General features: G+C 38.0%; 1 protein-coding gene across 7 annotated transcripts in view; it reads left to right on the top strand.

Annotated features, from left to right (window-relative positions):
• The first annotated feature begins 223 nt into the window (after positions 1–223).
• LOC145675464 (uncharacterized) overlaps positions 224–14,899 on the top strand; it is a 209,781-nt gene continuing 195,105 nt past the window's right edge. Inside the window, exons 1-2 of one of the 7 annotated variants that reach the window (XM_081745895.1) lie at positions 224–466; positions 8,740–8,879. In XM_081745895.1, coding sequence (XP_081602021.1) covers positions 8,766–8,879 — 114 coding nt within the window. In that variant the 5' untranslated portion in view covers positions 224–466; positions 8,740–8,765. Of the gene's footprint in view, positions 467–518; positions 538–619; positions 730–983; positions 1,190–2,134; positions 2,229–8,739; positions 8,880–12,692; positions 12,908–14,899 lie in introns of those variants that run through there. The other 6 variants (XM_081745901.1, XM_081745899.1, XM_081745900.1 and 3 more) reach the window with 6 other exon arrangements.

The raw sequence follows: 14,899 nt of genomic DNA, 5'->3' as shown, positions 1-14,899 counted from the left end.
ACGATATTTATCGGACCGTTCTTTCTGGAGAACTTTTAAAGTACAACTGGAAAATTAAACTTGTAATTGCTGTAAATAAAAATAGAATTTTGGGTTAAGTTTCTGTAATTCTGGCTAATTTTGGGCTCATTTAACTATCACAACTGCTCGGGCCGAGCTCGAGCATAAAGAGTAAATCTTATTTTGGACTCGGGTAGGGATTCACATTATAAATTCAAGGACCGGGCCCGAGCTAAAAATTTCGCCCCGTGCAGACCTCTAACGCAGCCTAAAGTTTTATCTGCTTCTGATTTTTTTTCTCTTTTCAAGTTACTGATTATATTTGGCGGGAGAGTGCTCTACGTTGAATAAGCAAGTCTTCCAACAAGAAGAAGAAGGAAAAGAAGAGAACTTCTGAACATCCGGTGTGTGTTTGTTTGTACCATAGGAGGGAAATCCCCATATCAATTTGCTATTTATGATTGAAGTAAGTATATTGCCTAATTCATAAAAGTAATAGTTTCAATATTAGCTTAAGATATCTGCTGTGCGAAAGAAGTAAGATTTCATATGTCAGTAAGATCGGATAATTGAAATGTTAATGCTTGGTGTATTTTAGAAATATTGAAATTCTTCCCGTTAGTCGGCATTATATGAAAAGAATAATTAAGCATTACTTCATAGAACGAGGGGAACATCTGTTCAAAATTGCATTCCTTTTGTAACCTTGTGGATTTAATATTTATGTAGGTACGTAATAATAAATTTAATGGGTAAATTTTGAGAAGTTTGTAATACAAAGATGCTTTGCTTTGTAATATAAAGATACTTTGCTTCGTGGATATTAAGAAAAGTCATGGCGAGGTATTGTTTCATAAGTAAAGTCGTTTGGTAAACCATGGTGGCGCAGAAGCCTGAGACAGTAAATATAGGAAAGTGTCACAGGATTAGGCTGTCAATAGGACAAGGTTCTAGAACAGGTTTCCCTTCCCAGTTAGTTGTAATAAAGACAGAAAACAACCCGGCTTCACTTGCTAACGCTCGCTCGGCAATATTATATGAATTAAATATTAAACTTTGGTACAGAGAAGAACCAACCTAAATACTACTCTATATGAGAGGACTTGCGTTCTAGAACCTTCCCGCCAATAACGCAGAGCCGGGCGCTAGTTGAGGTAACTAGTATTTACAATTGCCTAAAGAAACGGGTGTAAGTAGCAATGTATGTAATTTGCGTAGTATTAATATGGAGTTTATGTTATTTCTCCTTCATTAGTATAATTACAAACTTTCTTCTTATCATAAACGTGTTCCTTGAACAGTTCTTTGTGACGCAATTCCTACCGATAAATTTTGATTTTTAAGTCTCTTCCTTCTTCAAAATATGATAAGTTGGGCGTTTAGCACATAAGGCTATTTTGTTGGTGTTGAAATCAACCAGTGATTCGAAATGAAAGTGCTAATGCAGATATATGAGAACAAACTAATTTTAATTGGCGTGTCACTAGATAAATGCAAGTTTATGTAATGACGTTACCAGTAACACGCATGAAAACTCAGTTTTTGGTTGTATGGTAAAGTCACCATACATTACTTACAATTTGTCTTTTGTCCATAATAAGCTGTATCCAAGTTTTTATTTCAATCACTGCATAAAATAAATCGTTCATTGAAATGATTCATAAGAAACTGGTTCATCGGAACAACAATTTAAATATCATGAGGAACCAGCTCTTCAGAAATCGTATCGGTTAGAAGTTATTGTGATTCGAACTGTGGTCCATGTTCCGTTAAGGGGGTTCAAAATTAACTTAACCTAATATAACGTTATATTATGTAATCAAACGAAAATCAATGGAAAGAATTGGAGAAATTGGAAATTTCGTGTGGAAGAAATTACTGGACCCCCTTAACGGAACATTGTAATTATTGTAAACATCGCATGTTTCAAATGCTGATAAATTTAAAATCATGTCAATTTCCTATCGCAACACAGTTCTAAATCTATTGAAACTTGTATGCAATGTATTCAATTATAACAGAAAGAAGTACAAAATATAGTTTTATTATTATTACTACAGTTAATAGGCCAACAATTTTGGTGAAGTAGCTATTGATTTTTCATTTCGTATTGTGTATGGTACTTGAGAAAGCGGTCGAGTATGGATTTTGGGTTTGGGATGAATTTAAGAAAAATTGTATTTATTGAGACTTAACATCAGCTCAAAGTGTATTATTACTATGTAAAAGTAAGTGGATACCGTAATGGGGTTCGGGGTATCTATTTACACATACTTATATACATGGAAATATATGTCTCTAAAATATTGTAAAGAACTGACATCTGTTTACCGAAAACTCGCAACTCGGTAAGCCTTGTGGATACTGAGATATGGGAAAATAAAGAACGAGACCATAAAAGTGGGGTTTGCGAACTAGATGGTGCAGTTTAAAAAAAAAAAAAAAAAAAAAGTAATTGCTGAAGGCTAACAATCACCTCAAAAGTAGTTTTGGATATAGTATAGCACACACACACCTTTTGGGGTTTTCGGGTACCATGGGATTCACAAACTTCCATTTTTATACATTCTAAAATATCTCTTAAGAAAGTTGTAAAGAACGTACGCCTGACGGTCGTACCGGTACGCCTAACAGTTACCGAAATATGGGGAAATAAAAAATGACACCATTGGTATGTGGGGCTTTGCATACTAGACGGTACAATTTGGAAACTTAATTAAAAAATGACTAACAGCTATCAAGATATTGTCAAATAAAGGGAGGACCCATACAGTTATGTGGTTTTCGTGTTTGCCTTTTCGCGGCAGTAGTCAAGGAAAGTTTGTGTGTGAAGGGATAGCTGGCACGGATCGTATCTCTTATTGCCGTTCTTGTTCGTACCGCATCAGACACATTTAGCGTGAAGCATTCTTATTCACTCTGCAAAGGTTAATAATAGACACAGGAAAGATCTGGTTCCTGAAAAACAAAAAACTGGTTAAATCAAATAGAAATAATTATTTGGGAGAATGTTCCAAAAGCGTTTAGAAGAAATCGTTTGGAAGGAGTATACTTGGTTGCTTACAGAATGAACGCTCGAGGAAACTGAAAGAGGACTCTTGATTGCGTCGTGATATATATATGGTAGCGTTGGAAAGGTCCGGGTCCCCTGAGCACAGCGGTGATATCAGAAATCGGGCCCCGAAGTTTTGAGAAGTGTCACAAACCTTTGCTGTGGTTTAAACTCAATACCTGATTGCGCGAGATAAGACCATCAATTTAACTATATATAAAAGAGACTAGTAATTCCAAAGACATACAGGTAATGGACATTGTAACTGAAACACCTGCGCAAATAGCATAGAATGTTCGCGGAGGCTTATCAAAGCCATCTGGTAGTTTATATCGTACTTTTGGGCAATGAGTCACGTGTGCGGGTCCTTGGTAGTCACTCCAACAGAAAAGGTTTGTCAGTGAACGTCAATTTGTGTGTAGAGCGGTATATGAGGGACATATACGATTTGAAAAGAGGACAGATTGTAGGGGCGCATCTAGCAGGTGCATCCAAAACTCTCACGTCTCACGAACTGCAGTATCCAGGGTGATGTGTGTGTATATGAACAAGAAGGACGAACCACATCCAGGAGCAACTGCAGGGATAAACGGAAGTTATCTGAAAGGGACGTCAGGAAATTGACTAGGATTATTATTATTATTATTTAAAAAAAAAAAACGCAAAATTATCGCATCGGCAATCACCGCAGAGATGAATACACACCTCGCAGAACCTGTGTGCATGAAAATAGTCCGTCCATACCTGCTAAGACCAACATCCATGGTAGGATTGCTACACCGAAGCCTTTCATTAATACCACAAATGCCGCAAAGCGGATCCAGTGGTGCTAGAAGCATAAAACGTGGACGTTGGATAACCTACAATATGTCATATTCTTGGATGAGTCCAGCTCTACTGTTTAGCAAACAACAAGGACAGTGTTCGTCTGAAGAAGCTTCTCATGCACACAAGTCAGACTGCTTGGTACCAATAGTCAAATACGGAGGCGGATCCGTGGTTTGGGGTGCAATACCGCGGCAGACTTTGGGCCCACTAATTGTTCTAGATGGTTGTGTCTCTGCCAAGAACTATGGGACCATTCTGGAGAACCATTTACGCCCTATGGTTCGAACATCCTTCCCGGACGATGGTGCAGAGTTCCAGAATGATAAATGTCCCATTCACACCTGCTAAACTTGTCACAGATTAGTTCGATGAGCATGACAGTGAAGTTGAACATCTGTTGTGGCCCGCTCAGTCGCCGGATCTCACCATTATTGAGCCTGTATAGGGTTTGTTAGAGAAAATGTTTCTCTCCCCCACGTGCACGTACTGAACTTGTTACTTGCTTCACGAGGAATGGCTGAAAATCCACTGCAGACGGCACAGGAGCTCTATCAATCCTTCCCAATTTGTATTGCTGCTGTACTGGCCGCCAAAGGCGTCTCAACATCTTATTAAATACAAATTATGGTTTTCTATCACGTGTTTCAGCTTCAATGTTCACTACCTGTAAATAATCATCAAATGTTTGTCACTACATCAGTTAATGTGCACAGATTAGGCGCCCTCGTTTTGTTATGTAAGTTGGAATGGCATGGTTTCAGTTCCAGGCGCAGGTGTTTCAGTTACAATGTCCATTACCTGTATGTCTTTGGAATTACTAGTCTCTTTTACATATAGGTAAATTGATGGTCTTATCTCGCACAATCAGGTATTGAGTTTAAGCCACAGCAAAGGTTTGTGACACTTCTCAAAAAACTTCGGGGCCCGATTTCTGATATCACCGCTGTGCTCAGGGGACTCGGACCTTTCCAACGCTACCACCTGCATCCAACACCACCATTTTTAGTAGGCGAATAGAAAGGACCCGAACCCAAAACTTCGGTACCCAGTTTCTGAGACTTCGGGGCCTAGATCTAATACATCACCGCTCTGCTCAGAGGATCCGAACCCAAAACTTCGGGAGGGGCCGCGGTGGCTCAGTGGTAGAGCGTTCACCTCTGGTGCTTGGGGTCCCGGGTTCGATCCCAGCCCCCGCCATGTGAACTTTGTGGTGGACAAATACCATGTGCGTGGGTTTTCTCGGGGTTCTCCCGTTTCCTCCCACTTTCTTCATTCCACCATTTTCATTCATTACTCATCATCACCGTCTCCTTTAGCCTAACCGGCATAACCGTGGGACGTAAAACTCAAAGATTTCATTTCATTTTCCAAAACTTCGGGACTCTGATAATGAGGCTTCGGGGCCTAGGTCTAATACATCTCCGCTTTGCTCAGAGGATCCGAACCTTTCCAACACCACCATTTTTAGTAGGCAAATAGAAAGGTTTCGAACCCAAAAGTTCGGGACTCTGTTTATGAGGCTTCGGGGCCTAGATCTAATACATCTCCGCTTTGCTCAGATGACCCGAATCTTTCCAACATCACCATTTTTAATAGGCGAAAAGAAAGGACCCGAACCTAAAACTTCGGGACCCTGTTTATGAGGCTTCGGGGCCTAGTCTAATACATCACCGCTCTGCTCAGAGGATCCGAACCTTTCCAACACCACCATTTTTAGTAGGCGAATAGAAAGGACCCGAACCTAAAACTTCGGGACGACCCTGTTTATGAGGCTTCGGGGCCTAGGTCTAATACATCACCGCTCTGCTCAGAGGATCCGAACCTTTCCAACACCACCATTTTTAGTAGGCGAATAGAAAGGACCCGAACCCAAAACTTCGGGACTCTGTTTCTGAGGCTTCGGGGCCTAGGTCTAATACATCACCGCTCTGCTCAGAGGACCCGAACCCAAAACTTCGGGACCCTGTTTACGAGGCTTCGAGGCCTAGGTCTAATACATTACCGCTCTGCTCAGAGGACCCGAACCTTTCCAACACCACCATTTTTAATAGGTGAATAGAAAGGACCCGAACCCAAAACTTCGAGACACTATTTCTGAGGCTTCGGGGCCTAGGGCTAATACATCACCGCTCTGCTCAGAGGACCCGAACCTTTTCAACACAACCACCATTTTTAATAGGCGAGTAGAAGAGACCCGGGCTCGATTTCTCACAACACCGCTGTACTCAGGAACCCAAACTTCTTCAACGCCGCGATCCGCGTTCAATAACTTCATGTCTAAAACAATCTCCCTACCGTATAAGAATTTTAATGGAATGTTCTCCATGCTCTTTCATCAAAATCTGGCAAGTTAAGGTAGAATTTGTTTGAAAGTGTGTCAATTTGGCATGGAATAGCTCATATTTGGAAGTCTGATTCGGCCAACATGCTCTATATCCTAATGAGACGAGAACCTTTTCAAATGTCGCAGTGTTCGTAGACCTGTCACATGAAGATTAGTAAGAGCATCGCGAAGTTACTGGTTCACATCAGACGTCATTTCCGCTGCCGTATAGTATAAATACATAGAAATTATAATCGTCTTGATATGGGTGATTGAGCACGTTAATGTTTCACATAAGTGCTATTTGTACCGTGTCAGTTAAAAAGAGATCTCAATACAGGTTTTGAATTAATTGTGCTATGAAAGTTATAAGTAGTTTTTGAAAGCAAACCAACAATTGTAAAATTATTATATTATTACTCTAAATAGATTAGATCACAATTTTGATCTGACAATATTGATGGACAGTTATGCACAAACTTCTATATTGAGCTTTTATATTCTTAAATTAACATAGATGATGTGAAGGGGCTATAATAAAGTTTTTATTCATCTCGTTTCTGCTAGTTTCAATTCACCGAAAAGTTTTTAGTAAGGCTTTGCATGTTCTTGTCAGTCGTGTGTGAAAGTGAGGTGGTAGTAGTTTTTGGTTGAGGGAACTGTTAGGGATTAGCGTAACGTTAGGACCTGTTTTTTCTTTCATTCAAGGTTGCCATACGTACTAACCTGAAATAAGAGATTCGAACATGGAAAAACAGGAGGCATCTTTATGATGAAAAAGAGCAGTATAAATGAAGTTGACGATGCGCAAAACTATAATAGACGCGCGCTATTCGTAAAGTGATGTATTAGAACACTGTCAAAAATAACATTGGCATCAAATAGAAAAGAAGAAGGGAATGAAATTGTTGGTTCAAAAAATTACTTAGAAACTTTTGAATTTATTTGTCAGATAGTTTCTCAAACATAAAGATTTTATTTAGAATATCCTAATTTAGCATCGCAGATTCTTCAGTCAGAAAATTTAGAGCTTGATAAATGTAGAGCGTATATTATTCAAACTGCAATTAACCGTTTATCTTGCTATAGAAACAATTTTGTTTAGCAAAAAGGTAAAGAGGTCTGTATTTCAAAGAGGTGGTCATTTTGACCGTTTTAATAGTATAATTGACTTAATTTTTTTTTTAGTAATTTCACAAAAACTTTCAATTTTCGCTTCGAATGAAGGGGGTATACAATGTACCAATGATTCTTCAAACTGAATACCAGCAAGATTTATCAGTATGTTTCCAGAACATGTAACTGGTTTTAGAAGTGTTGTGGAAGAATATAGTATTACGCCTTCGCTGCTGTCTTAGCGAAGTTGTTAATAATAGAAAATTTAATCATAGCTGTAAGCGTTTCTGATTTATGCAAAGCGTTTTATCTGTTCTTAATTCTTAAGTGTTAGAAATATCTCGACTGAACGATCGTTTCCAAAGTTACAACTTCGAAGACTTATCTATGAAATGCTGTGACTCAAGATAGACTCAGTGAACTCAGTATTGCATGTAAAATAGCTAATTTCATTGTGTTAAGTCAAATAACCAGTACCTACGCTTGACGGAAAGCACACGCCTGGTTCAGTTTTATTAGCAGTCAATATGAGTAGGGATTTTTAAGTATTTAAAATACACACAGCAAATAAAATTACATAATCACTGAATGAAAACTGAGTTTCTGTCCACTATGCTAATATAAAAAATGTTAATGTTTTTCTGCTAAGTAATTGAATAACTCTCATAGATAATAGATCCTAATAATGATAACGGTGGATTAACTTGCATTTTTATCTGCTACAGTATGCCATATCAAATTATAACGTATTTAGTTCTTGTTAGTTTTCATTACACTTTTAGAGAGCTTGAAATTTATTTTTGCGAGCGAGCCATGTAGCTGTTATTACGCCGCTAGTATTAGGATAAGTAGTGGAAAAATTCATTGGAGAAATTGACAAATAACTTTCATGAAAAACCAGAACTTATACTTAGAGCTTCTATTCTTGTTCTGTTATATTATTACTAGGGATAGACAAAAATGATTTTATATATATATATACAGAGTGGCACAAAAGTAGGTATACAGTCCCTTACTGATCAGTTCATTGCTTTTTATATCATTTCTTATTGTTATCCATCAGGTAAACTTAGTTTATTTATTTGTTCTTAATGACTTTTTACTTATATCTTAAGCTCGGGACAACCGAAGCAAATAAACCTATAAGCTAGAATGTTATTCTTGATCAATGCAGGTGTGTACATCTTCTTTTGGGCCACCCTGTATATATACATAAAGGTCTAAAAACCGAAAAACCTGGTTTTGTGGCTACCACTAAATATTACATTCATTTCTTTTTTTAATTTTTATTAGTAAGTTTCAAACCTAGGAAGCACACTTTTATTTTTATAGCGTATATTTCTTAAATGAGTTATAATATACCAAACTTGATTTTTTATCAAGTGTAAAGCAAATAATATGCTCTTGCATTTTGTTTCAGTTGATGATGTAAAATAATAGTCCAAAATGAGATCGGTACCTCTAAATGATGACTCATTGTATGGGCAAAAATTAAACCGTTCGTTGTATGTGTTCTACTTGAAACATAAAGATGATCTTACAAAGATGTGGGAGAGCCAGGTACGCATTTTGTTTCTTTCTTATTTACTCTTGTGATTTCTTGTATACTTTTATTGGAGAATGTCTTTCGTAAAAAAGATATAAATTTTAGGAACTATATCGTTAAATAAAAATCAATATAATGATGTTTGACATTAACACCTCCTAGAGAGCTGGATCGAAAAAATGAAATGAAATCTTTAAGTTTTACATCCCACGATTATGCCGGTTAGGCTAAAGGAGACGGTGATGATGAGAGATGACTGAAATAGTGGAATGAAGAAAAAGGAAGGAAACGGGATAACCCACGAGCACGGTGTTTGTCCATCACAAAGTCCACACGGCGCGAGCTGGGATCAAACCAGGACCCCAATCACTGGAGGTAAACGCTCTACCACTGAGCCACTGAGTCCCCTTACAGCTGGATTGATTTTGATGATTTTTGGTACATGACAGTTTAGGTTTTTTACATTTTCGGGGAGGGAGTAATGAGGTCATTGGAGTAACAAGTAAAAATAATAGAAAACGACCGATATCAGTGTCCAATCCATAGTTTTTTTTTCTAATATGAATATTCGTACTTCCAATATCGTTTAAGGCCAAATTCCTCGTGAGAGATGTGACTGAGAATGAGTTGACATGTAAGAATAATTGATAACGATCGATATTAATGTGCAGTCTGTAGTTTTTAGGATCTCTGAGATTAATATTTTACTGCTGCTAAAGTTCAAATTCATTCCCCATCGGGATTGAGGGTGAGGAGAGGAGTGACGTGTGAAAATAATCGGAAGCAACCATCATTAGTTTCCTATTTTCAGGGTCGCTGAGATGAATAGTGACACTTCCGATGCCATTTATTAAGTTCAGATTGATCCCATATCCGTATTCAAAAGGGTTCAATGGGGGCGCGGTGGCTCAGTGGTAGAGCGTTCACCTCCGGTACTTGGGGTCCCTGGTTCGATCCCAGCTCGCGCCGTGTGGACTTTGTGGTGGACAAACACCGTGCTCGTGGGTTTTCTCGGGGTTCTCCCGTTTCCTCCCACTGTCTTCATTCCACCATTTCACTCATCTCTTATCATCACCGTCCCCTTTAGCCTCACCGGCATAACCGTGGGACGTAAAACTTAAAGATTTCATTTCATTTTTCAAAGGGATTCAATTACTTTTCATAAATCTGTTCTCCCAGTGTGGAAAACAAGCATTTCTGCTAATATTGGCATAAAGTAATGCTGAAGTTTGATTACATTGCTTATTTTATTATTATTATTATTAACTTCACATAACTTTGGCACAAGATCTTCGTATCAACATATCAACCAAGAAGATCTTCATATCAATACTAATAGTCATGTCTAATGGCTAGCATGTATGTCTTTGGTTCACGAAATTCTGAGTTCGATTCCCAGTAGGAGAATATCAGTTCATTCAACAACAGTTATTCATTCAAATTTCACTTTATACTGAAGCTTCGTTCTGAACAGTCTCGCTGCTGATAAAAGAGTAAGCACGAAAACAAACACTTTGTCGTTACTCAAAGAAGCTATGGAATGCATATTAACTATTTAAAAAAATGGAAAGAACTTCTTACCCTTAAGCGTCCAGTAACGTGCACTTCTTAAGCGTCCAGTAACGTGCTCGAAGTGAAAAAAAAAAGTGGTATGTTTTATTACGATTTTGACTCGACATACTGAAAAACTGAGGGTATGTTGCCTAAAAGATTGCATTTCTATTTACTTAATGAATGAAAAACCACTTTAGAGCTTCTTTTTAGGTACGGGGGGGAGGGGGGAGCATGGAGAGACTGATCTATCGCTAACGACTTTCTGAGAAAAAAAAGCTTTTAAAAAATCCCCTTATGTTGTATTATAGAGAATTATACACGAAAATGCTCAAAAAACGAGTTTTTATTTTAACAATTTACGGCGGAAAAACTCCTGGACCCCCTACTCGAATGAGAGTTACTTCAAGCTCCCATAAGATTCGCTCCCACAGCAGACAACCCCTAAATCCGCCCATGCTCAAAACACGACATTTATATGAATTAAGACAAGAAGACACACACATACGTACAAAAGAAACTGTTCAATATGGCACATTAAAATATAAACTAGATGAACTTGTTTGGAGACACCTTATTTTAAAAACAAAAGGTAGAATAAAGACAAAAAGAATTTTAAGAATGTTCAAAAAAATGCATAAAAAAATTACGATCTTGGGCAATAATTAGTTTTTAGATCAGGGGGCCACAAAATTTTTAAACGGACCCTAAATCGAGTTTCCGTATTTTTTACGAAATAAACACATCATACTGAGTTAAGTGATAGTTTGAGTTTGGCTGCACTATATATAGTTCTCCAGATATAAGGCCTACAAGAAATTTTTTGATTGAAATGTGTTGGATCTTTTGATCCAAAAATGTCAGTGTTGTTAACTTAAAACTATTTCTACATAAGAAATAAAATATGTTTATGTGCAAAGCTATTCGTCAAGTACTGTGTATAAAAATGGATTTATTAAAGGTGTATAGCATCTACTCTTCCGTGACGGCATGTTCTGATTACTGAAAAACCAGAGACGGTATGGCATACCACCGCATACCGTCTCACTTTGACCACTGCTTCGTACATAACAGGTTTTTTTTTTTTTTTTTTTTTTTTTTTTTTTTTTTTTTTTTTTTTTTTTTACACTTCCTTAATAACAGTGGTGAAGTTTCGCTTCTAAACAAGTAACACTCTAGAAATCTCTCATATGACAAATTTTGACCATCATTAGTAGAAAAACAATCTTCAGAATTGTTTTTATGCTTTCACAGTACTCAAAGTTCAGGATAAAAGGCAAATATTGATATATCAGGGTGTCTAGCAGTCGGGAAAATCGGGAAAGTCGGGAATTTGTCTTAAATTAAAAAAATGGTCGGGAATTCGGGGATTTGTCTGGAATTTGCGAAAAAAGTCGGGAAAAATGGAATTAAATTCCACATGTTGGAAATGATGCTGACGCTTGTCGGAGCAACTCCGATAAACCTCGCGTTCCTAAATGCATCGCGATGTAATACTTTTACATTTTATTTTTTTTAATGTGTTCCTAAATACACCGCGATCCATCTCAACCGTTTTTCTATTTTCTACGTAGAAGCGGTCATGTGGTACGCGTTGCATCTCGTACACCGTGAATTTTCTGCGATTTATGTGAGGCGCGCAGTTTGTCTCCTGCTGTGGTGCTGGGGGAAGAAGAGTGGTGAGTGAGTGGTTGACAACAGTGTTTGCTGACAGCAGAAAGGTTTTTGCACAGACAAAGGATATACAGACCGCAAACTTCCAATATGTGCAATGGAAATCAGTTTTTATCGTCTGCACAGCGAAAGAGCCAATCAGCGCTCGGGTGGGTGGAACGATGTGTCGTCCCGGGTGAGATGGCGCTGCCATCGGTCTGTGAACGTGACGTCATGGGTTGTCATAGTAACCAGGGGACTGTTTTCGTCTGCTTTGAATCACAAGTGTTAGACGCAGTGCAGAATGATTAGCTAGCTTGTGTTCAGCTTTTCTTGTACTGCCTCTGGATTTGACATTCCTTTCCAGCTTTATATATATATATATATATATGTGTGTGTGTGTGTGTATATAAATCAGATTTTTCTTTTTTCCCTTTTTTTCGAGTTCACTGAAAATGCCCAAGTTCTGCAAAATACGTCAACATAAAAAGCTGTTCCCCAAATGCAAGTAAAGGAGCCAAAGAGTAATAGTTTTAAATAAAAATATAGAAATTCCTCCTGTGGCTGCGAGTGTGTGCACAGACAAAGGATATCCTTTGTCTATGCTCGCAGCCACTCTTCCACCACGTGCTAGTATCCTAACCCGCGCCCAGTGAGACAAAGCCTCGAAGGTGGCGTGAGATCGACTGATTAGTTCCGTCGTCGTTGGTGCAGCGGCGCTACTGTTCCCGAAATTTCCAGTTTGCCGCGGAGTTTGCGGTCTGTATATCCTTTGTCTGTGGGTTTTTGCGTTTCAAGAGTAAAGGTTTTTGCGTGTTGGATTGTTTTTCACGTATAGGTAAGTTTACCTGGGCAATGATTTTGTAAATAATTCAACACTTTAAAGGCTAGTTGTTTTAATGTCACGGCAAACCACTTGCCATTTCTTTCTTTGCCATGAATTACAGGCATGTCAATTTTGAGTATTCAACATTCCTGCCGTCATAAATAAGTTTATTTTACCAACTATTACAATAACAACAACAACAAAAGACCTAAGCAAAGTTTTACCTAAAGACAGTAATATGTTTGAAATATTCTGCTCAAAATAAATCATTGGTTATAGTATACGACAATGCCTCATCATTTAGCGAGGACTCACGAAGTGCAGTCTTTTAAGGATTATTCATTGAGGATATAGGAACTTGAAAATGAGGTAACAAGGCGACTTCCATTTAATTACTGAGTAATATAAAATAAAATGTACGTCGGTTTGCGTTGCGTTTCGTTGTGTTTTATGGTATGCGAAGAATAATAATGTGCCCTTGTACGTAGTGTATGAGTATATGTGGGGGATTTGAAACATATATCGCATGTCACGTGCACGTGGATGCTTCTTACTACTTCTAAATGTAATAAAATCATTTTTATACGTAGTGCAACAGTAGGAAGTATCCACGCGCACAGATCATGAGGTACTGTTGTATACTATTACCAATCATTTTTTAAAATTTAAAAACAAGTTATTAGAATGTAGTAACTTGAACTAATACACAAGGTGGGCAAGATTTTACTTTGTGCAGAACAGTAAGTGTAACGTTAAGAATTCTAGTATATTTTAAACCTGACTTAATTAACGTTAACCCTGGAATACACAGGGGGGTGCTGGAGCACCCCAGACGTTATACTCATCGCCATTGTGGCTTTGTTCTCAGGCACATTGGTTGGTGCTTCCGTGTATTCTCATTTTGAAGCATGACATTCACGGTGGTGGGTCTGAAGCAAATTGTCTCGTTTCAGAAGAGAATATATTCAAGAGGTGGGGTTCTCCAGCACCCCACCTGTGTATTTACGTATGTGAAATTCAAATTTTGACGAAATTTGTTTCAGATACTTTGCGTGCATATTTGTTTAATTGCATGATGTCGAAAGTGTGTGCAGGTTCAAGCAAGTTTATAGACTTTGTACTCAACACATTAGAAGAAGATTATGATTCTGTAGGTAATTTCAGAGAGTCCGATGACAATATTGAAGTGTAATCGGAAGTCGATGATGAAATTAGTGGAAGTGACGCGAGTGACACTAAGGGTAACATCGAAAATGATCCAGCTATAAGGGGAGCCTCTATATTAGTAAGAACCGGTCATATTTCTAAGCCCTGAACCAAGCACAATTCTGTGCCCGTAATATCTCAAAAATATTATAATTCTTGTTAGGTACTTTATTTAATGTCTGTCTGAAGAAAAAGTCACTCATCTTTCCTGTGCTTGTACATGTAGAAACACTCAAAGCCATCTTACCTTTTTTCTTTTTTTTATGTTGGAGAGTGTAGGCCAACCACGTGGAAATTTGGACCAAAAAAAAAAAAAAAAAAAAAAAAAAAAAAAAAACTAGCAAGATTTGGTTGAAACGTTTGGTAGCATTTATTTACGTAATCGTCAATTAGGCCACGAACTAGCTCAGCACCGAACATACTCGTGTAGTTTTGCCATGATTTATTTTTTGTGTTTTCAGAGTCTGACGCACATCATGCCGTCAACGAATTTTCAAGAAAGGTGGAAATATGAATTTCCCTGGGTAAAAGAAGGGAAGACGAAGTTAACTGCAGAATGTGTGTGGTGTCATACCACATTTTCGTTTGGCACCATGGGACGTACAGCTCTTACCAGTCATTCAAAGAGCAAGAAGCATCAAAACCTTGCAGCGACTCGACAGAAGACTTACGCAATGACATATCATTTCCCAACAAAACCTAAAGAAATTTCAGATGTTCCTGCGTCTTCATTAAATGTAGATCAACCTGGCACCAGCACTGGTCCTGTTCCATGCTCATCCAGCGAAACATGCTCTC

Source organism: Thermobia domestica, chromosome 18 (assembly GCF_964235325.1).
Source record: "Thermobia domestica chromosome 18, izTheDome1.hap1.1, whole genome shotgun sequence".
NCBI lineage: Eukaryota > Metazoa > Arthropoda > Insecta > Zygentoma > Lepismatidae > Thermobia > Thermobia domestica.
This window is presented reverse-complemented; position numbering and strand designations above follow the sequence as displayed.